The following is a 21,703-nucleotide window of genomic DNA, read 5'->3' as shown; positions in this document are numbered from 1 at the left end:
AGTGTCTGCGCAATCTACGGGACCTATATATTTCCGTCAACCTGAGCATGAAATTAATGTTCACTAGGTGACTAGGTACGTAACACTAGGCCCAGTGCCCGAGTCGGCCGAGCGGCCGAGCGGCCGAACGCCGGCCAGCAGCGTATCCTAGTGATGGCCCGAAAACAGATACTATAATCGTGGATAATGGCAGGGTCATTGCATAATAATTGTGGATGGCCTTTTTCAAACATTGAGCCGTGCTGTTTCCAGACAACAATATATACTAATATCAAAGCTCAAAATACCTAGGTACTAAGAAGTTTCTAATTCATACACGGATTACGACCGCTGAAAGTTAATATTGTCAAAGAGAACCCTGGCGGACTATCTCCAAGTATGAAAGAAGTCCGGAATGAGATCATCACTGTCTCTCCACCATAGGTCTCCAATCATGGAGTTGTCTTAGTTCTCGATATGAACGCTCTCAATCGCCTGCTCCTTCTTGCCCAACTCCAAATTATCAATTGCCGAAAAGTCGGTAACCCCAAACAACTCGTCCATTCGTTCCAGCGAGATCTGCCGTACCCAGTCAGCTTCAGTCAATCCAGTCACGTATACAGCAAATCAAAGAGACATACCCCCTTAGTCTCGGGCAAAAAGAACGCAAGACAACCCATCGCAAAACAGAAAGAGCCGTAAATAAAATACGTGCCCCAACCTGTCTTCCCACCAACCGTAACCAGCATAACAGGCGTAACCCTCGAAACCACAAGGTTGAACAACCACTGACTCGCCGCCGCAAGCGAAACATTTAATCCTCTCAGCCTATTAGACGGAATCTCACTGACATAGATCCAACACACGGGGCCCCAACCAAACTGAAACGCAGCCGCAAACAGATAAACCATCACCAGCGCCGCATACCCCGCCGACGAAATCGGTGCGCCAGTCGCCGGTGCATCGAAGCGCACATAGAATCCGAGATAGAACATAAATATCCACATTGCGAACGCGGTCCAGACGAGGGACCAGCGCCGACCGAGGGTATCTGCCAAAAAGGTGATGAAGATGCCGCAGGAAACCATTTTCACGATGCCATACACCCCCGTGGCGAGGAGGCTGTTGGATTCGCCGGTTATGCCGAGGGAGGTGAAGATTGTGGGGGCGTAGTAGTTTATTGCGTTTGTCTGTTTGTCCCAACCCCTTTTAGTCAGTATGATTTGTTAATGGTAGAGATAGGAGAAGAGGAGGGCTTACGCCGGTCCATTGCTGGCAAACCATCAATCCAATCGAGAGTAAAGCTCGATTTCGGTTGCCGGGGATGAGCCAACATTCTTTTTGCAGGGCCCAGAAGCCATTTCCGCCTGCTGAGCGACGCTCTTCTTCTAGCGCTGTGCGCAGTTCGAGTAGTTCCTGCTGGATATAGGGGTGGTCGGACGGGAGATGGCGGACACTGACAAGCACCTTAGTTGTTTCTTCCCAGTTATCTTGGCTTGCGAGCCAGCGCGGTGATTCTGGGCACAGGAGGATACTGCCGAAAATCAGTACTGGAGGGAGCGCTTGCATTGCTAGGGGGACGATCCATGATGCGTGGCCCTGTATCTATCAGTGAGTGCACAGAGCTGTCTGAATAACAATAGTCTGACCGGAATATGCAAAAGCGAGCCATAATCAATAAAGAACGCAATCATAGCACCCATCGTCTCAAACAATTGATAAAACCCAATCAAAAGTCCACGAATACCTCTCGGCGCATTCTCAGAGACGTACGTCGGCGCCAACATGGTCGCGCCTCCAAGTCCTAGCCCTTCGATAAATCTATACTCATATCAGTCACCCTACCTACCTAACAAGACATAACAGAGGTGGGTGGCATACCGCCCGATATAAAAACAAGCAATATGCCCATAAGCAAAAGCCTGCAACAACGGCCCAACAAACGCAATCACAGCAACAATCAACAGACTCTTCTTTCGGCCAAGTCTTTCTGCAAAGGGCAATGCACCAAGCGCACCAGCAAAGGCGCCTGCTTGGACGGTGGTGACCAGGTTCGCGGATAGGTTTGCGCGGGCGACGGAGTCGAGGTTACTAAGACCGAATTCTCTGCTCTCGTCAGCTATACACACTTGAAGAATTGTAGTTGAGGAGAGGTTGGCGTACTTCTTGAAATCGGGAAGCGTCAATACACCACTAATGATTCCAGTGTCCATGCCGAACAGCGTTCCTCCAAAACATGCCTGCCACAGACAATAAGCATTTGTTCATTCGCCATTCGATCAAGGATGGAAAGATTGTACCGCAGCAGCAAGCGCAAAGGCGCGCCAATTGTAGACTTCGGGAGGATCGGATTTGATGGCGTCGTTGCGCACGATTTTGCGCATTAGCTTGTATCCGTTCATCTTGACGATTTTGTCCCCAGCTAGGGTATGCTCCGGAATACTTGCCAATTATTCCTCATTACAAGATAGAGTAAACATAATTTCACGATTACATGGGTATGTGCCAGTTACTTATAAAAAAACAGTCAGAAGTGTCTCATTAGTGGAAATAAACATTTCTACTTTTCCCAACACCTAGACATCTCTCGAGCCACTCATAGCTTTAAGCATAACCCTGAAATGTCGCTCATTGCCATTTTTGGGTTTAGCTCGTTGGATTCTGCCTGAATGTATTGCGAACTAGCTAGCAGTAGCTGCAACAGAGAGTAGAAGAATGCAACTCGAAATGCGGGGTTGGCTTGGCTGGGGAGATTTACGTACATGGAGTTGTAGGCCGATGTTGGGGTCTGAAGTTGTGTATGGGCTGGTTCGGGGAGCATCAGCTCAGGGTAAGATGCGCTGATGGGTTCGAAATACATATCTATTTGGTCGGTGTATTTACGTGAGATTTAATAAATGGAGGCAGAATAGTGAAAGAAAGTATTCAAAGTTCATTCAATCCTAACATACATCAGACATACGACGCTATATATCAATTATACCTTCTCAATATACTGAGCCTCACCGCCCTTCTCGGAACGGTGTATCTCGCTAACAGTCAGACCAGTCTGCTTGAACTCATTGTAATGCTTCTTAGCAGCGACAGCAAAGACGCTGACGTCCTCGCCGAACAAGAAGTCCATTTCCTCGAGAGGAACACCCTTGGTCTCGGGGACAAACAGATACGCGAAAGCGAGCGCGACAAGAGTGCAGGCAGCGAAAAAGTAGAAGATACCAAAAGTGATGGTCTTAACCATGTGAGGCAGAGAGTAGACGACCATGAACTGGGCGAGCCATTGCATGCAGACCGAAAACATCATGCCGAGGGTACGGACACGGTTGGGCAGGATTTCAGAGGCAATGATCCAGGGGATACCGTTCCAGGAGAAACCGTAGAATATGGCGTAAATATAGATCATGGCGACAGCGGCGTTGGAGCCAGAGTCCTTGGGTGGGATCTTGTGGAAGGAGCCGCTGAGCTCGGAATATATGCCGAGGTAGAACATGGCTACGGCAGCGCCGACGGCACCAATAAGCAAGGCTGGGCGTCTGCCAAATTTGTCCACGATGAAGACCATGAAGACCATTGTCGTGGCCATTTTTACCAACCCATAGACACCAGTGGCGAGGAGCTGGACAGAGGTACCGGTGAAGCCGATGGACTTGAAGATGGTGGGAGAGTAGTAGTTGATGGCGTTGATTCTATACACTATTAGACAAATTCAATAGACCGAGGAAAAAGAACATACCCAGTAAGGTTTTGCAAAAGCATGAGCATGACAGAGATAATGATACGGTTACGGATTCCAGGAGTACCGCATTCGCGCAACATCTGGAAAGCGCCGCGGGAACCATTGACGAGTTGGAGTTCGTGTTCAACACCAGCTTGAATATCGGCCATCTCACGGAGGAGGTAAGGGTGGTCCTCGGGTAGGTTGCGGACCCAGGCCAAGTTCTTGATAGCAAGCTCATTGCGGTTCTTGCTGGCCAACCAACGAGGAGACTCAATCATGAAGGGCATGAAGATCAACAAGAGACCAACGGGGATGAGCTGGATACCGACGGGGATTCTCCACTGCTTAGAATCTGTGCCGGAGATGTTCTTTTGCACGCCATAGTTGACCCAGAAGCCAAAGACGAGGGCGATCTGAAGCATAATCTCAAACATGCCGACCATGCGACCACGAATCTGGGCTGGCGAACATTCTGAAATGTAGATAGGAATGATCATAGAGGTACATCCAATGGTCAACCCAGTCAAAGCGCGACCAGCGTACAACAATCCGAGATGACCAATGAGTTGGAGAATCACACCAACGATGAAGACCAGGCCGAAGAGAATGATGACGAGCTTGCGACCGAAACGTTCGGCCAGGAAGAAACCGAGGATAGCGCCGAAAAAGGCGCCGGCTTGGAAGGTAGAAACAATGTTGGATGAGAGGTTAGTGGTAGTCGCAGTAGTCAGACCGAAGGAGGTCTGGAAGGAGGGGAGACTGAGGGTGCCTCCGATGAAAGCAGAGTCATAGCCGTACATGGCAGATGCCTATGCATGTTAGTCAGGCACTTATTAATGTCGCATTGATGGAATACGTACCCATGTAGCCGATAAGGCAAGCAAGTAAATGCGATATCCGAAGATCTGGCTGGGAGTGTCATCTCCGACAGCGCCAGTAAGGGCGAATGGGTTCCTCATGATGTCGTGTCGTAGTACAGACCGTAGATATGGGGTGTCAAAGCAGGTGGTCGAAATAGGAGAAAGAGAGAGAGAGAGTCTCGTCTGGGGAAGAGGCAATAAATAGTAATTTTCCGTGCCTGAGGAAAAAAAACTGCAGTTTTACCTGCACGTGGGAAAAATGGCATGGGGAAGGCGCGGGTCCGCCCAAGCAGCGGTGGGGAAACACACTCCCCCGCAAGTCGACTAGCTTATTGCCACGGCCAATTAAAATACATAACAGTAAACGAATCACAGCTTGGTTTTTACTAGCTCACCAATCGTGTCGCTGCGGTGGAGAGCTTACCCGTTCTCCAGACCCCGAGCGCGCATCGGCTAAGTAAAGCGCCGTGATGTCTCTCCCAGCACCAATCGTTTTTCTTCCTCGCTGTTTTTCTCCAGATCATCCTCCGTGTCATCTCCATGTCCCCAGATTCCCCTGGTTATACGCTGGTTATTTGATTCTCCGCATTTCCAAAATTCGCTCTCTGGGGTTGGTATACCGACAAGTCGTCTCCGTACGCTGCTATGGTGCATTTTCTGAAGAAAGTTTAGATCGGACCGGTGTGGAGTGTGTAGAGTGTATGGTTCATTGGCTGGGCAGCGATGTCGGCAGAACACAGAGACGGCGGGCTTCTCCCCGGGCTTGCTGCTTGCTGCTTGTGTCGTTGTCGGCAAAATTCAAATTGACTTTAAAACAGTTGTTATTAAGTCGACAGTTGCGCATTGAGTCTACCGGGGTAATCGCTGAATGTACGCGTCACCTGGACAAAGCGCACTGAGTCAAAGCAACAAGTGATCAATCGATAAACGAACCGAAATATGATGAAACTCCCCCAGCCGATCCCGGATCGCCTCAACGGCAAAACCGCGCTAATCACCGGTGCGGCTGGCAACATCGGCTTCGAGACAGCCCGTCGCTTTTTAGCTGAAGGCGCAAAAGTGTCGCTGATTGACATTCAAGAGTCTGCTCTGACTGAAACAATTAAAAAACTGCAAGATGCGTTTCCAGACGACGAGACGCTCACTGAACGCATATTAACGATACAGGCGGATGTCACGGATCAGCCTGATGTAGAGAGATTTGTGAGGCAGACTGTTGAGCGGTTTGGCGGGTTGGATACGGCGTTTTTCTGTGCGGGGATATCGTATTCGTCAACGAGTATACTGGATACAGATGATGAGTTGTGGGATAAGGTTATTAGAGTGAATACTCGATCGGGTAATCTACCCAATTCCTCTCAAGTCGAGTCACAATGCTAATTATTGAGACAGCCTTTTTGGGCATTAAATACGCCGGTCGCATCATGCGCGACTCTGGCAAGGGCGGCAGTATCATCCTGGCCTCATCCATCGCCGGTCTGCGCGCTACGCCTGGATTGTGCGCCTACTCGAGCGCCAAGTACGCGCTGAGAGGATTATGTCTGACTGCCGCCGCTGAGCTCGGTCAACACCAGATCAGAGTAAACACCGTGCACCCCTGTGGGGTAAATACACCTATGTTCCAGGCTACTTGGCCGCCCGAGAAGATGAAGCAGATGTTGTCGACGGTGCCGCTGGGAAGGTGGGCTGAGGTTGAGGATGTGGCTGCTTTGGTAGCGTTTTTGGCGAGTGACGATGCGCAATTTCTGACGGGGGGTGCGCTTAAGGTGGATGGGGGGATTGTTTCTTCTTAGTTTGACATATACCATAGACTATTCTAAACTTTTGTTAAAACATTATTCTACGATGACGCTTTTTGGAGCTCCGCTACAAGTCTTTTCCACGATTTAATCCCCCTTCTTGCATTCTCCTCAGGCCCATTTTCCTCATCTCTCATCCTCCAGTCAAAAATTTCAAGCGAGACATACCCCTTCCACTTCTTTTGCACCAACCACGCCTTGGCTACCTCTATAACCGGCATATACCCTCCATATTCCGTCTCGAGAGGGAAAGGCCTCGAGTTTCTCGACCAGGTCAAAGCAGACGGAAAACTGGCATCGTAGAACCGATGATTGGGGTTCAAGGGCGGGGAAAATCTCTCTCCATCCGAGAGCTGCACGTAAAATACCTTTTCAAGCGGGCAGGTTGCAACAAACTCGTCGAGTGATTGTCTCAGAACTTTGTCCACATCTTCACCAGTCTCTTTCCTGCCAGATTCAGTCGTGATATCACCCCACAGCCGCGCAACGACATGGAACGAGTCCAGACACACGCCAAAATTATTTCTGTCTACCAACTCCACAATCCGTAACGAGTCCTGCCAAGTATCGACATACCTGCCCCAAGCAACGGCTTCATACGCAAGTTTCAGGTCTGGCGCAATCTCTGCAGCCAAATTTGCCAACTGCTGCAATTCGGGAATGATCACATGTTCATCTCCGACACTGTTCTGTGTATCGAATTGTGACGGGATTTGCAGATGCTGCGCTTTGAGTAGACTGGCGATTTCGATCCAGTGTCTTGCAGAGTCGAGTCTCTCGCTAAGCGGTGAGGAATGGCCCTCAAAGTTCTTGAATGGGTTTAGTGATAAAACTGCAAGTTTGTGAGAGGTGCAGAGAGCAGCGATTTCTTCGGCAGCGGCTTTGATGGTTATTTTAGGTTGTTTAGACGCTGCATAGTTGGCGAGGTCGTTGTATACGATTTCCAGGCCGGAGAAGCTGTTGTGCGATGCTGCGGCGATTTTGGAGGGGAGGGTGTGAGAGGGGTGTTGGCCCAGGGAGACTGTTGCGATTGCGATGGGGTTTTCCATTGTCATATCGCTCGATGTTTAGTTTAATTTTGAGTTCGATATTTAATTCTACCTAGGTAGGTAATATGGGATTGTCGTGTATATACTATATATTGATCTCTCGGTGATTTCTCCGAGATGATTGTTTGACTTTACCCGACTGTCACTTGGCGCGGTTAACATACCTAGGTATACACGACTACATTCCCTGGGCACTTTATTGCACGTAAATCATGGACCAATTGATTATGATATGAGAGTCAATCTTTTACGCCGAACAAAAATGGTTAATCGTATCAATCAAACGGCAATAGACTTCAACTTCTCCTGCAAAGCCGCAAAATTTCTCTTCATCGCATTCGCCGTAAACTCCTGCCCTGTCACCATGGGATATTTCTTCAGCGGTCCTTGTATCTTCGCATCCGAGCACGGCTGATTAAAAAATGCGATACTATACCTATCGCCATAATAGTCACCCTTTTCACACGGCGCCTTCACCCGATGGAAAGTAGACTTGAAACGATCATCGGACCAAGACATTAGCAAATCGCCAATGTTGCAAACAATCTCGCCGGTTTTGGGCTCGATTTTGGTCCAGACATCCCCGATGCCGAATTCGGTGACGACTTCGCGGCCAGGACAGATTTCGAGGCCGCTTTGCCCAGCTTTTTGGAAGAGTAGAGTCAAAAAATCCCAGTCGGCGTGAGCACCGGCGCGGTGGTAGACTTTGCCGTCTGATTCTTCCGGGAGAGCAAAGTAGTGTAGTAAGCGACACACGGTTTGTGAATTTGGTCGCGAGACGTCGTGCGCGGTGATGAAGAAGTCCTCGCGAAACCCTAAGCCGCGCGCAAAACAGCGCATCAATTTTTCCGAGATTCCCTGCACGCGAGTCATGAATTCTAGAGAAGCGGTCTTGAATCCAGGAAGGTGACTCTCATCAATCCAGACATCGTTCATATTCTCCCCAAACTGGAGTTGATACGATTCCTTTGTGTCGGGCATCCCCGTCGACGGCCGCACCTGGGCATTTTTCTCCCATCCGACGTTCTTGGAGCTCCAGGGGACGGTGGCTTTCACATCGTCCGGCAACGCGAAAAAGCGCTGGGAATTGGAGAACATGCTCTCAATGTCTTGGTCGGAGAGGCCATGATTGATGACGGTGAAGAAGCCGACGTTTTCGGCGGCGTGAATTAGTTGGGCGGTGATTTCGTCGATGCGGGCGTCGAAGTCGTGGAGGGAGATTTGGGGGATGGGGCGGTCTGTGTATCTTGTTGCCATTGTAATGTTGTATCTGTGTTTTTAGGATCGAAATAGTCCTAGGTAGCTAGTTGAAAGGTTGTTGTGAGGAGAGTGCGAATGATCAGAGATATATCCTGAGGGATGGAAGCTATATATCGGATATTTGCAAGAAGACAAAAATCTACACATCAAGTGATCGGCCGACTGACTTAAGAATCTGCCACAGCCAATATAACGCACTTATTAATAAAATCAATACGTATTGACTATCGAATATCATTTGTATCAATGTCCAGGTCGTACAAGAACAACAGATGCACTGCCCCACCCTCGGCCGAGGCTTATCAGCAACCCGTTGATGTGGCTGCCTGATCACTGAGGCACCAAGAAGAAGTCCTTATCGCGGGAAAGGCGCGATGGACTCGCGACTTCCACGCTGAATGAACGGCGGCACTCGCCGTCCGATGTCCCTCGCTTTTACTGATACTCCATGGCTCTGTATGTTTTTCCTGTCGCTGACTGCTCGATTGTGACCGCTCGAACCCTCGGCCGAGCATATTGTGTTTGTGCACAAAGTCTGGTTATACGTCTGCGCGATTGACATTACAACGGAAGATTGTTGCTTATAGAGATGAGTTTCTCAATTCGCAGAAAGCGGCTGGCATGCTCGGAATGCACGCGGCGAAAGGTCAAATGTGACAAGACCCTGCCTTGTCGCAATTGCATCGTGAAGTGAGTCAACCATTTTTGATGTGGTGGACATCAACTGATGTAAGCACATTCTAGAGGCATCAATTGTTCGCGCCCAAGAGGCCACATCGACCAGGTCGACACACCGCGTTACGAGAGGACTGAATCGATCGACGAAAACCCGAACAGAGCGCTGTTGAGCTTGGTGGAAAACCTCACCGCAAAGGTCAACACTCTTGAATCCAGACTTCATCAACAGCAGGCTTTCTCGGACACAATGTCGAATGAACCGCTCCCACTATCTTCAGTTAATACACCAGTGATCCCTCAGGATATCGACGGGAACAACGAGATTGATGAGTCGTCACAAAGCAGTTCTGAAGTTGAAGACGCCGCTACGATCCTCGAGTTTCTCGCATGGGGCCGACGCAAAGACCCGAAATACCAAGATCTGATTACCATTGGCGACGGTAATTTTCCTCAGCATTCCCCGAGAGACATCGACACAGAAAATTATACACCCTTCTTCCCGTCCAAAACGACGCTTCTTTCGTATTTACAGTCTCTTCTACCCGGGCGATCTCAATTACGCACCCTGGTCAAATATCATTCAGACTGTCTTCTTTGGTATCATGGTTCATTCCACGCAGTAGTGTTTTCGAGATCGCTGGATGACTTTTTTGACAAGAAGAATGGCTTGATTCAACTATTGGACATGGAATTGCAATGGGCTAGTCTACTGTTTGCTATCATCTCAGGTTCTATTACCTGCGCGCCACGCTCATTGGTTTCGTCATGGGGCTTCAATGATGACGAGCGAAAAGAGCTATCGCATAGATGGTTTCAAGCGATGAATTTGTGTCTGCAATACTCGGATTATATGTCTTCGCATTCTATATTCTCGGTCCAAGCGATCGCTACTGTGACTCATTCCGCCCACATGCTAGGTCATTCGAATAGTCATCCAGTGCTCCTAGCTTCGGCCGTTCGAATTGCCCAGAGCATGGGTCTGCACAGACTGGGGGATGAGGCGGAGAGTGACCCTGACAGATTGATCGATCGAGAGCTTGGTCGGCGTGTTTGGTGTCAACTCTGCACACAAGATTGGTTTTCGATACCATTTACAGAAAGCTATCTCATAAATCGTACCTCGTTTAATACTGCAAAACCTAGGAACTGCAACGACGAAGACATGATAATGAAATCAGACGACATACCAACCACGACGAATTACATGCGCCATCACTACGACGTTGCAGCTCTTATGCCTCAGGTCCAAGACGCCATTGTCTCCTCAAACACGCTGTACACAAGATATGAGAAGGTTTTGGAGTACGACCAGCAATTGCGACTTTTGGCTACCGTCGGTCTGCCGTATTATCTGCAGAATGTCCCACTTGATCCGTCCTGGCCGTGTTATGTTCCATGGGCTCGTCGTGCCCTCGCCATCAGTACATCGCACAAGGTCATAATGATCCATAGGAAGTTCCTAGGCATGAGTTTTGTGAATCCGATGTTTTCGCGAACTAGACGGACGTGTGTCGCAGCGGCGAGGACTATTGTCAAGGAACTCAAGGAAACCGAGACTGATGGTCCAGTTCTTTGGATTCACCACGCGTTTGTAGTAACAGCAGGAGTAAGTGAATTGTCTGATTAGTGGCGTGTGCTAATGCAAGTAGATTATATTATGTCTTGACATGATCCACTCTCCAGAGTCATCACGCGAATGCGACGAACATCGCCGTCTCGTACAGGAAGGTCTCCGCATGCTGTCAATATGCGAGACAAATATGATCGCAAAGCGCGGAGTCCCGTTACTACAAGCTATGCTAGCAAACGAACAAAGGATTCGAGAAAAGACACTGCAAGTGGAATCTCATCATGAAAGTATGAACAAAACCGATAGAAGGAATCTTGATATCAGCGAAATCATCCGACATTTCTACCAGCAGGATCGGCTGAACTTTGCAGCTACATCTAGGATGCCTCGGACCGATTGGTTTGAGGGGGAGAGTAGTTGGCCGCCAGAAAGCAGGCCCACAGAGGGACGAGCAATCATGGCGCCAAATCAGTCGATTTACGGGATTGATTTTCCCGATAATTTTGAAGAAGTATTTGCTCTGGCGGCGAATTATATAACCTGATGAACTAGAATATTATAGATTAAGATATATACAGACTATCTACATCGACTCGGACAATTCAGACTGTCTCTGCCATGGGAGCATAGTACTCTTTGCTCCCTTGTCTTCCGGAATCACCAAATTCAGCAAGACCCCAATGACAGCCGCAATAATGAATGGAGTCTCAACAATAAGATTCAACCCTTGCTCAAATCCCTGCAAATTGACGTTTGGTCCGCTATAGTCCAGAATCTTTGCAAACCAGCTCGGTGAGACAATGTCAATAAAGCCGATTCCCAAAGCCGCAGTCAAGATGAATCTATTTCGTCGGGTGAACTCAACGAGACTCAAGACACGAATTCCAGCGATTGCGATTGTGCTATATAAGAACACTTGCATACCGCCGAGAACTGAGGGGGGCATGGAACCAAAGACGGCGCCGAATTTGCCGAATATGCCCATCAGGACGAGGAAGGCGGAGGCACACCAGCCAGCGCGGCGGCTCTGCATTCATTAGCCTGAAGCCTTGACTTTTGTGGTACCTGAAAACTTACTGCGCATCCTGTCAATGAGATTACACCGTTGTTACCAGCCTGACTGACCATAGGCAGTCCAGTGCCCAGGGCACTAATCAGACTACCAATGCCATCACACATGATCCCGCCTTGGATACGACTGTTGAATTCCGTGCCGTCGATGTCGACTCCGGAAAGCTCGGCAGTCGCCAGGATATCGGGCATACAACTCACGGCTTCGCAGACAAACATGATCATCAGCGGTAAGACGAGCGCTCTGTCAACAGAGAGTTTGAATGTGTGAACCCATAAAAAGGTGCCGACAGGGGCAGCATCGATTTCGGCTCGGGACCAGTACCCAGCTGCGCCGGAGATGATGCAGCCGACAGCCAGACCGAAGATGACGGATGCAGAGCGCATGAGCGGAGATCCAAAAATTTCGACGAGGATGATGGTGACGAAGACGCTGAAGCCGAGTCCGATCAATTTGGGGTCGCCCCTATTCTTCGTAAGCACTTGAAAATTATCTCTCGGAGGAAGGTGGAATACCAAGGCAGCGGCTTGGGAGCAGCCGTATCCGGACACAAAGCATAATACCCTGTCCCGCCATTGCAATTCGAACTTCCACCCCAATTCTCCATCCCGTTTCCGATCAGATACACACCCACCAGCACCAACAAACTACCCGTCACAATCTTGGGGAAGATCCGATTGAGGATCTTGGGCGGGACGAGAGACATCAATATCTGCACCCAGACGGTACACAACATCGTGCCCAGCATGGCGCCCCATGCTTCTGGGCAGGGCAGTTTTGCGCCAGTTTCGTCGACAGGACATGTCCCGTTTGTGTAACGCATGTCGGTATAATTAAACGCGATATTGAGAATATCAAACGTCGGCCCAACGACAGACAACAACCCTGTCCCGATAAAGAACGGCGTCTTCGTGATGTGTACGCGCGTGACTTGCAGTGCCGTCGCGATACCAGTAGTAATAAATGCCGCCGAAACCAAATACTGCGTCTGGGCCGAATTGAGATAGAACGCACCGCCGGCGATGGCCAGCGGCGGCGAGACTACGGAGCCAACCAGCGTCAGAGCATGTTGGAGGCCCAGAATGATAGTAAGCAAGATCGGGACGTGGTCGTTGAGCCCGTAGAAGGGCGTTGAGAAGTCCTTGTATTTTTTGTTGAGGGGCCAGATGTTGGGGGTTATGAGGTACATGTAGTCCTGTCACCGTCAGCGTTTATCGCATATTGGCTTGTATGGATCGGTGGAAATGTACGTAATCACCAATCCAGCCATCGCGACTGGTAAAGTAATGCTTCAGATATGCCCATCGCGAAGAAGAAGACGAGGCGGGCTCCGTCATGGAAAAGGAGGTTTGGGTGTCTGCTACTTCTTGCTTTGTCTCCATCTTCCCTTCTGTCGTTGCTGGTAACTAAATTGCCTTGAGTCAAAACCTCGACGTCAGAAACACGTGGGAAATCAGTTTATATCTTTATTTCACTCATAACCACCCATACTAAGAGCCTATCGCCATGTCTAGTGAGGCGGCTTATCATTTTATCGATGATTTTGTTATCTCCAGATATGAATGGAGGATCTTATCTATTGGGAATCTTCCCACTTTGGGAGCACCGTTAGCAGTGGGGCTCGGCCGAGGAGCTTATCTTCATCTTTTTTTATTTACATGTTTTACATGATGAAATTCGAAAAGAAGAAAAACGAGGAGAGAGAAAAAAAGATGAAATGACTTGTTCTGTCTCGCTCACGCCCAATTCAAGGTCTAGTTAGTATAATACGTCCATCATGGCAGACAACAGCAGCTCCATCCTCTTCCACTCCGCTACCATCATCACCCTCAACGCAACGCGCCAAATCATTCGAAATGGCTACATCCACATCATTGCCGACCGCATCTCCTCCATTGGGAAGAACTATCCTTCTTCCAACCTTCCAGCAGAAACGCGCATAATAGATTGCAAACACAAACTCATCATCCCGGGCCTCATAAACACGCACGCGCATCTCGTGCAGTCGCTGCTTAGAGGATTAGCGGAGGATCTACCGTTGCACAATTGGCTCTGCGATGCCGTGTGGCCGTTGGAAGCGGCGTATGACAGCGACGATGGTGCGGATGCGGCGAGGCTGACAATAGCGGAAATGCTGAAGACGGGGACGACGTGTTTTTTGGATCCCATGTTGACGCACAGGGCTGGGTTTGAGCGGGTTTGTGAGGTTGTCGGTGAGATGGGTGTTAGGGGCTGTTTGGTTCGTTCCTCAACCCTTACTTTCTTAGGTCTTGTGAGATGCAGGGGTTGATGGTGGTGGTGGTATGGTAGGGAAAACTGGTCAAATTCACCGAAACAAATCGTCAACTCTCCATCACCGACCCGCGCGACAAGGATTTAGTCGCCATGTCCATCCCGGCACTTGTTGAAGCGCACGCCGCACTCCACGGCTCGTACAACGATAGACTCCACGTTTGGGCAGCAGCAGGTACACCGCGCGGCGCACCCAAATCCGCGTTTCGCGAGCTGGGCGATGCGTGCGATGAGCATGGGATATCGATTACGATGCACTGCGCCGAAGCGCCGCGGGATTTGGACATATATCGCGAGAGTTATGGGTGTAGCCCGATGGAGTTTGTGCAGGAGACTCATTTATGCCCTCTTCCTGCTGCTCCTCGGTCTGTCGAAGCTACGAAATCGCGACAACTAGTGCTGGCGCACATGGTAAATCTAGACCTGGAAAGGGATATCCCCTTGCTAGCATCAACAAAGACAACAGTCGCGCATAACCCTTCGTCGAATCTGAAATTGGCATCTGGCATAGCCCCTGTACCGGAGATGTTGACCCATAGCGAGTACATAAACGTCTCGCTGGGGACGGACGGCGCGCCGTGCGCGAATCATTATGATATGTTTCAGGAGATGCATCTGGCAGCCATTTTGCACAAAGGAGTGCGCAACGACGCATCGTTGATACCCGCTGAGACGGCGCTGGAGATGGCAACCATCAATGGCGCGAGGGCGCTGGGTTTGGAGGACGAGATTGGCAGCCTAGAAGTTGGTAAGAAGGCGGATTTGGTCGTGCTTGATCCGTATGGGAAGGGGAATATGGGTGTTGCGCCGTGGGATGATGGCGACGAAAAAGGAGAAGGGGTATCGCCGGTTACGACGGTCGTGCATGGTTGTACGGGGAGGGATGTTGATATAACGGTTGTGGATGGGAGGATTGTTGTAATGGACGGGCTGTTGGTTGATGGGGGAAGGCTTAAAGAGATAAATATTATTGGTAAGGCGCAGAGGGCTGCGAGGGGAATATTGCAGAGGTGTAATGCAGATCGAGAGGACGGGGGGAAGATTGGGGGTCGGTTGAGGAAGGACTGGTCTTATGTTTAGTGATTACTGCCGAAGACTATGTTTCGTTTGAGAATGTAAGCATGAATTAGGTAGGTTAAGACAGCTACAGTAAGGCTACTACCATAATGATCAAAATACCTCATGTCTTTCCACTATAAGACTGTCGCATTAACCCTCACCCCCTTCGAATCCATCTTCGGCATCGCAACCTGATAATCATACAAAAATCCCACATCCGTCTCATCCGTCGCGTACAACGCCATATCGAACCTCCTCACCAGCGCGGCCGTCATGAGATATAATTCCGCACCTGCCAGCTCAATGCCCAAGCATTTACGTCCGCCTCTGTTGAAAGCAAACTGGAACCGACGGCGTTCGCGCGCCTCCTCACCGAGCCATCGCTCCGGATCAAATGTGAACGGGTCCGGGAAGACGGTTTCGTTGGTGTGCGCACTCAGAGTCGTGATGCTGACAGGTGTGCCAGAGGGAATGGTGTAAGATTTGGAGTTTGTGGCGTTGACGTATTGGGACGGAGTGTATGTGAGCGGTTCATAGGCGATGCGAGCTAGGCGAGCTGTGACACCGAAAGAAAGTCGATTGGCTTCCTCGATGACTGCCGACAAATATGGGAGCTGCTCAAGCTGGGTCCAAGTTGCGTCTGGTGGCAGTGTGTTGATTTCGTCGCGTAATTTGCGCAGGATGGACGGGTTGGATAGAAGATGGTAGAAGAGAATCAGCAACGATCTGCTGGGTGATTCGGTGCCGGCGAGTACAAGCAGTGCACCCTCTTGCTCAAGACGGAGAAGCGACTTTTCCTCTGGCGGTAGAACAGGACTGTCGAGGACAGAGTCGTAGACTGACTCCTTGCCTGTTGGGCCTACGGGTTTCTCGCTGGCGATTCCCGACGATTTTGCTTTCATGATGGCCAGCAGTTCGGTGCGCACTCTCTGCGTCCCGTTAGTAATATCTTTTGTGGATAGTTGGTGCACTTACTTCAAACAAGTCCAACATGTCAATCAGCCCAGGAGGCATCAAGGGCTTGCTAATAGCCAGCGGCAGACTCTCGAGGAAATCGGGCAGCCATGGAAAGTGCTTGTTGATGTGAATACCTTGTAAAAGCTCATAACTGTTCTGGCGCAACGTAGCAGCCTTCGCCTCGTCTGCCAGATTATTGCTCTGTTGCGCGAAGAGAAAGTTTGTAACGACACTACATAGCATTAGCCGTCAGTCACCTCGCAGAAGGATAATAGTCATACTCGTTCGAAAACGCGAAGAAAACATCTGACAAATTGACAGGCGTCTTTTCAGCCGCGTGTTTCGCAACAACCTGGCACAGCTGCTCGACCTTTTCAGCAATCAATGGCTCTAGGTACACCACATTGCGTTTGCTGAAAAAGGGACTTAGAGCTTCACGTCTTTTTTTGTGGACGTCGTAATTGGCGGTTGTGCCCACGCCGCCTGGAACGCGCAAAGTCTTAAGTTGGTACTCGTACTTGTCTCTACGTTTTGATGAAGGCGCGTATACACTATCCAAAAAGCCGATGTCGTTGACGTGAAGCTCGTCGGGCGTGATGCGGATGATGGGTCCTGTAACGTTAGCCTTAATCTATGCCGAAGTGTTGTGGCATACCGTATTTCTTGTGTAGTTTCTGAATATGGAACACGTACTGCCCTGGCTGGACAACGTCGTAGTAGAACTCATACCACCAGGTCAGAGCGGCCAATCTGGGGCCTGGGATGTGCGCCAGTGGGTGAAAGTACAACCGACGTATCGCTCCTGCTGCCGTCAGCAGGAGCGATACGAGCGCGGTGGTCTGGATGATCTGGAAGATAGCGACAGCCATTTGAACAATTTCTTTAATTCAGAAAAAGTTCGACTCTGTGTTTCTGCTGTCTTTTTAGGCACTTTTGTAAGTGGCAGAAGTTAGGCAGAGCCGGGCTTTCCGACCGGAGCTTCCTATTGCTGTAGCTAAGACCCATGGGTTTTGTCACGATCATCTTTGTGCAACGACGAACAAAGAAAAGCACATTGCCTGACTCCGCAAATTGGACCAGTCCAGCCCAATGATTAACTCGTGTCCTGTAAGACGTGAAGGTATCGCTGTAACATTCCGCAATTCAGCCCCATCTCCAAACGGTCTGGGAGTAAACATCCACCATTTCAGATAATAGACATGCATGTTACCCACTGCGCTGGCGATGATCGGCGTACACTTGCTATAAGTACATTCAAGGATCAACAGACTTCCCCTCCTTGCACAACCTTGCAATAATATGTTGCACAGTACTCGTCCAGACTGATCATCGACCCCGCCACGATGCATATTCAAAGTTTACTAGAAATAATTAGTGCATGCATGAGAACGCCATCTTTCGAGCTGAAGAATCGTCTTGGCAGTCAGACGTAGGCAACGCCTCTTACACGGTAAAGAGAGCTGTTTTTCTTCATCTATTCCCTGGCCCTCTTTTCGACTAGACACAGATTCCATATTCCATATTACTTTTGCTAGTCATGACTTACGCCACACCCGCCGCGGTCATTGTTATAAGCGTTCTTTTCCCCATCCTCGGTATCCTCGTCGTCTCTCTGCGCTTCTACACGCGAGGAAGGGCAAAGATTCGGCCATGGATAGACGACTGGCTGACCATTCCGGCATTGGTACGTGTCTTCGTACTTACTACGCATCAATTCTAACCCGAAGATCAGCTGCTGGAAATTGCGCTCGCCGGCCTTCTCATCTGGGGCGCTGCGACGCATTCGCTGGGAGACCTTCTTCCGCCGCCGAATGTGCCTGGTCCGGATGGTTACTTGCTATCGGACTCTGATCAGCAGATTCGGCTTCAACAGGTATTACCTGGTTACTCTCACAATCAAGTTATCATAATGACAACTCAATTGTGCAGATACAATACTTCTTCGACTTCATCGGCGTCTTCGCATTCGGCACGCTGAAGCTCAGCATCCTATTTTTCTACAGGAAAATATTCTGCGCCATACCATCGACAAACAGTGGCCGCGCTCCAATCTTCGACATTATCACCACGGTAATGATTGTCCTGGTGGTCGTGTGGACGCTGGCATTCGGAATCGGCGCAATCTTTCTGTGCGGAGTGCATCCCAAAAATGCATGGGCGCCGGTGGCTGTCGTTGCGGAAAAGTGTAGTGCGCAATTGATATTCCTCGAAGGATACGCTATTTCGGATTTTATTATGGATGTTATTATATGGGCGTTGCCGCATCCAAAGGTCCGTACCGTCAGTATCCAGTCCCTCTGGATTTAGGGCTGCAAGACTAATTGGATTAGATTTGGGCTTTGCATATGGACTTTCAGAGAAAGCTTGCCGTGACGGGTGTTTTCTTTGTCGGTCTTCTGTAAGTTTGTTCTTTCGTTTTTATTCGTCCTACTGACAGGAAAAGCACAATCGCGGCATCCGCTACACGAATGGCGATTTACATCAAATACATCGTGAACGCGTTCGCCCAATCCGACGGCGAGAGTAGGGACCCTGGTCAAACTTTCCTGAATTCCCTACTAACAGTTACATAGCACTAATAACATACCTCCTCTTCTGGACCATGATCGAATGCGGCCTCGGTGTCATCGTTGTCTGCCTCCCGACACTACGCAGTCTGCTCGGCCGCTGGACTGTCAAAATATCTCCCGGATCCATCCTCAGCAATATACGGAATGTGTGGACTCTGCACTCGTCTACAGCCTCAAACACCGAGCAGCGCGACAGTCGATTCTACGGGTTCGATAAATCGGATAATCCGCCGTATCTGCTTTCAAATATGCAGAGTAGTAGTGCTGGAGGGGTGGGAGCGAGCGTGCAAACGCATATTGTGGGAGCGCCGCATGATATGGAGGGGCGCGAGTCGGTGGGTAGTGGAATTGGGTTGAAGAGAGAGGTAGAGCAGTTTGAGTCTTGCTGATACTACATATCCAGGATTGAAGTCCGGCTCCGACTTTGGCCCGTTAGTGGTTGACTGTATAGTAACTTCTAATATTAATTTAAAAACAGGCGCCGGATGAAGGCTTCCATGATTGCCCCTCAGCAACACTAATCCTACACACTTGCACATACGTAATGCCAAAAGACGAGTGAAAAATACAAGTTATCTTCCGGTAAATACCACATCATTCCAAACGGTTGAAACAGTGAAAATAGGCGCATGACTAAAAAAACGGGATTTGGCAGGGATGGTTGCATGCAACTTCGGCGATCCCTTGTGATGTGTCGGATATCCAATCGGACTGGGCTGGGCTGTACGCACTGCGCAGCTATCCCTGTAGAATGTAATCAACAGCTGTATAGGTAGTATACGTAGCATTTATTTCGAATCTATTGGATAATCCATTGGACAGCTGATTCAGCCCAGTACTAAAGACGTTAAAATATATGTTGTATAGCATTCATGGACGTAGACGCGCTGATAGATGCCGCACAAATTATTACTTATATTAAGGATCAAGCCGGGTTGCTGTTTGAACCACCCAATTGACGCCCTCTGAACTAGATCTGCGGCTGACGGGCTGCGCACGTATAACGACCCTTTAAGATTGGCCTACCGAGGCACATAGTAAAGAATGGGTTTCATGCATGCTCTTGATTGGAGCGTTTATTACCGGTAGCTCGTTCATCGTCCGACGGATCTGATCAACGGGTTCTAAGTGGTTGGGTTTTCGCTCAGTCTGCTAACATGCAGGTTGGGGGCCGGCCAGAACGGGGATCGGACTCATTTTAATACTTACTGTATTTTTCGATGAATGAGGCAAGTTGACATTTTGTTCGCGCAGTTACTGACTGGAGCATGCACGGTGGATAATCATTTCAGTTAGCTAGGTAGCTGCGATATAACACATTTGTACATACGATCTAGACTGGAGAAGTATATTACAACTCGAGTCGCTAAATCAATAAACACACAACGCCGGATGGCTGTGTGAAGTAACGATCATGTTTCCCAGATTCAGATCATCAGAAGCAAAATATACGTCTCTAGACGACAAACAAAATAGCGAAACACGTCCCGTGTATCGCCATACCACGGATGCCATAACCCTCTTCTGGCGGGAAGTGGTGATCTTCTTTCTGGCAATCGTATGCGCTGTACTCGCTTTGAAACATGTCTACTACCCTGTAGAAGTTACTGCACACAGGGCGACGGTCCCGGAATATCGTGAGTTATAACCTTAGCCAGCGAGATTGCAAAGAATGCAACTAACATATGCCCGTATCGACAGAGCTCACATCCTCAGACACGCGCTGGCGTCAATTCCAATGGGACAGCGGCATCTACAGCTCCCCGGACCCAGAGGATGAGCAGGCCGTGAATGAAGCCTGGGACCGAATTATGCCCGCCCACGGCATCGTGGCAGTAGACCATAAATGGGCCGCATCGCATCATCTGCCTGATACCATGAATCTGCCATCCGACTCTAGTAAAGGGGTTTATATCATCGACGCGTGCGTTCCCTTTCCCTTTATCATAACCGATACAACAAATCTAACTATGTGGTAAACAGCTACCACCAACTCCACTGCCTAACCATAATCCGCAGAACCTTCAAAGAGCTATCCATGAACCAAGCTCCAACAGTCCCCCTGGGCCACTCACGGCACTGCTTCGATAGTTTGTTACAGTACCTCGTGTGCGGGAATTCGGGGGATACGTTGCTGTATACCTGGGGACGGAATCAGACAGGTGACGGACAGCTTAGGAAATGCATTGATTGGGATGGGCGTCGGAAATGGGCGAGAGATAATACGGCGTGTTATGTTGATGGGGATCATCCAATTCCGTTGAATGACCATTTTGGGCATTGTGAGGGGCATGAAGATGATGGGGTTAGGATCTATAATTCACTTTGATAGACTGCTTTATATTTACAAGATTGAAACCGTTATAAAGAAAGCCAATTTCAATTCACTACCTAGACAGGCAACTTTGACAAATAAGACGCATTGTAATCATTGATCGTATCCCATTCCACCTCAAAAAGAAACATAGAACTAAAACGACAGAAACACAGTCGCCTTTGACACGACTCTACCATCCTTCGGCAATCTGAGTACCGTCCTCGATCTCATCACCGCGAACAAAGATTGCTGCGTCATCAGATCGCTTCCAACCCTCGGCGATCTGAGTGCCATCTTCGATTTCGTCGCCGCGAGCAACGTTTGCTCCTGGAATCTTCTTGTTAGAGTTTATGACATGTGAGTGGTTGATCATGTACGTACGGGCTGGGATAGACAGGGCAATGGTCTGAGCGGCCAGGCACAGGCTCAGGAGCGATAGGTAGTTGAATTTCATTTTGGTGGGTTTACTTTGGGTCGATTGTAAGGATCGATTCAAATAACAGATTGAACGGAATTATTTGGAATA

The 21,703-nt window shown here is 49.3% G+C and overlaps 11 protein-coding genes across 11 annotated transcripts; 4 read left to right on the top strand and 7 right to left on the bottom strand.

Annotated features, from left to right (window-relative positions):
- Nucleotides 1-444: 444 nt before the first annotated feature.
- BHQ10_009902 (uncharacterized protein) lies at nucleotides 445-2,381 on the bottom strand (the record flags this gene model as incomplete). Its single annotated transcript, XM_040882868.1, has 6 exons — nucleotides 445-558; nucleotides 621-1,169; nucleotides 1,240-1,578; nucleotides 1,629-1,800; nucleotides 1,861-2,219; nucleotides 2,280-2,381. 6 exons carry the CDS (start codon nucleotides 2,379-2,381, stop codon nucleotides 445-447), a joined length of 1,635 nt encoding a protein of 544 aa, XP_040738404.1.
- A 575-nt stretch (nucleotides 2,382-2,956) lies between these two features.
- Nucleotides 2,957-4,653, bottom strand: BHQ10_009901 (uncharacterized protein; the record flags this gene model as incomplete). The annotated part of the gene is made up of 3 exons (XM_040882867.1): nucleotides 2,957-3,662; nucleotides 3,710-4,503; nucleotides 4,555-4,653. 3 exons carry the CDS (start codon nucleotides 4,651-4,653, stop codon nucleotides 2,957-2,959), a joined length of 1,599 nt encoding a protein of 532 aa, XP_040738403.1.
- Nucleotides 4,654-5,493: 840 nt separating this feature from the next.
- Nucleotides 5,494-6,347, top strand: BHQ10_009900 (uncharacterized protein; the record flags this gene model as incomplete). The annotated part of the gene is made up of 2 exons (XM_040882866.1): nucleotides 5,494-5,893; nucleotides 5,947-6,347. 2 exons carry the CDS (start codon nucleotides 5,494-5,496, stop codon nucleotides 6,345-6,347), a joined length of 801 nt encoding a protein of 266 aa, XP_040738402.1.
- A 47-nt stretch (nucleotides 6,348-6,394) lies between these two features.
- BHQ10_009899 (uncharacterized protein) lies at nucleotides 6,395-7,408 on the bottom strand (the record flags this gene model as incomplete). The annotated part of the gene is made up of 1 exon (XM_040882863.1): nucleotides 6,395-7,408. One exon carries the CDS (start codon nucleotides 7,406-7,408, stop codon nucleotides 6,395-6,397), a length of 1,014 nt encoding a protein of 337 aa, XP_040738401.1.
- A 273-nt stretch (nucleotides 7,409-7,681) lies between these two features.
- On the bottom strand, nucleotides 7,682-8,659 carry BHQ10_009898 (uncharacterized protein; the record flags this gene model as incomplete). Its single annotated transcript, XM_040882862.1, has 1 exon — nucleotides 7,682-8,659. One exon carries the CDS (start codon nucleotides 8,657-8,659, stop codon nucleotides 7,682-7,684), a length of 978 nt encoding a protein of 325 aa, XP_040738400.1.
- A 711-nt stretch (nucleotides 8,660-9,370) lies between these two features.
- On the top strand, nucleotides 9,371-10,967 carry BHQ10_009897 (uncharacterized protein; the record flags this gene model as incomplete). Its single annotated transcript, XM_040882861.1, has 3 exons — nucleotides 9,371-9,391; nucleotides 9,447-9,780; nucleotides 10,519-10,967. The coding sequence occupies 3 exons, from the start codon at nucleotides 9,371-9,373 to the stop codon at nucleotides 10,965-10,967; spliced, it is 804 nt and encodes a 267-aa protein (XP_040738399.1).
- A 526-nt stretch (nucleotides 10,968-11,493) lies between these two features.
- On the bottom strand, nucleotides 11,494-13,364 carry BHQ10_009896 (uncharacterized protein; the record flags this gene model as incomplete). Its single annotated transcript, XM_040882860.1, has 4 exons — nucleotides 11,494-11,937; nucleotides 11,988-12,447; nucleotides 12,498-13,177; nucleotides 13,233-13,364. The coding sequence occupies 4 exons, from the start codon at nucleotides 13,362-13,364 to the stop codon at nucleotides 11,494-11,496; spliced, it is 1,716 nt and encodes a 571-aa protein (XP_040738398.1).
- A 395-nt stretch (nucleotides 13,365-13,759) lies between these two features.
- Nucleotides 13,760-15,354, top strand: BHQ10_009895 (uncharacterized protein; the record flags this gene model as incomplete). Its single annotated transcript, XM_040882859.1, has 2 exons — nucleotides 13,760-14,221; nucleotides 14,293-15,354. The coding sequence occupies 2 exons, from the start codon at nucleotides 13,760-13,762 to the stop codon at nucleotides 15,352-15,354; spliced, it is 1,524 nt and encodes a 507-aa protein (XP_040738397.1).
- Nucleotides 15,355-15,467: 113 nt separating this feature from the next.
- On the bottom strand, nucleotides 15,468-17,159 carry BHQ10_009894 (uncharacterized protein; the record flags this gene model as incomplete). The annotated part of the gene is made up of 4 exons (XM_040882858.1): nucleotides 15,468-16,262; nucleotides 16,309-16,522; nucleotides 16,572-16,902; nucleotides 16,946-17,159. 4 exons carry the CDS (start codon nucleotides 17,157-17,159, stop codon nucleotides 15,468-15,470), a joined length of 1,554 nt encoding a protein of 517 aa, XP_040738396.1.
- Nucleotides 17,160-17,827: 668 nt separating this feature from the next.
- On the top strand, nucleotides 17,828-19,249 carry BHQ10_009893 (uncharacterized protein; the record flags this gene model as incomplete). The annotated part of the gene is made up of 6 exons (XM_040882857.1): nucleotides 17,828-17,974; nucleotides 18,023-18,163; nucleotides 18,220-18,561; nucleotides 18,621-18,688; nucleotides 18,734-18,813; nucleotides 18,864-19,249. The coding sequence occupies 6 exons, from the start codon at nucleotides 17,828-17,830 to the stop codon at nucleotides 19,247-19,249; spliced, it is 1,164 nt and encodes a 387-aa protein (XP_040738395.1).
- A 2,118-nt stretch (nucleotides 19,250-21,367) lies between these two features.
- On the bottom strand, nucleotides 21,368-21,631 carry BHQ10_009892 (uncharacterized protein; the record flags this gene model as incomplete). The annotated part of the gene is made up of 2 exons (XM_040882856.1): nucleotides 21,368-21,504; nucleotides 21,559-21,631. The coding sequence occupies 2 exons, from the start codon at nucleotides 21,629-21,631 to the stop codon at nucleotides 21,368-21,370; spliced, it is 210 nt and encodes a 69-aa protein (XP_040738394.1).
- Nucleotides 21,632-21,703: the final 72 nt, after the last annotated feature.

The sequence above is a fragment of the Talaromyces amestolkiae genome (genome assembly GCF_001896365.1).
Source record: "Talaromyces amestolkiae strain CIB chromosome Unknown scaffold27.1, whole genome shotgun sequence".
Lineage (NCBI taxonomy): Eukaryota > Fungi > Ascomycota > Eurotiomycetes > Eurotiales > Trichocomaceae > Talaromyces > Talaromyces amestolkiae.
This window is presented reverse-complemented; position numbering and strand designations above follow the sequence as displayed.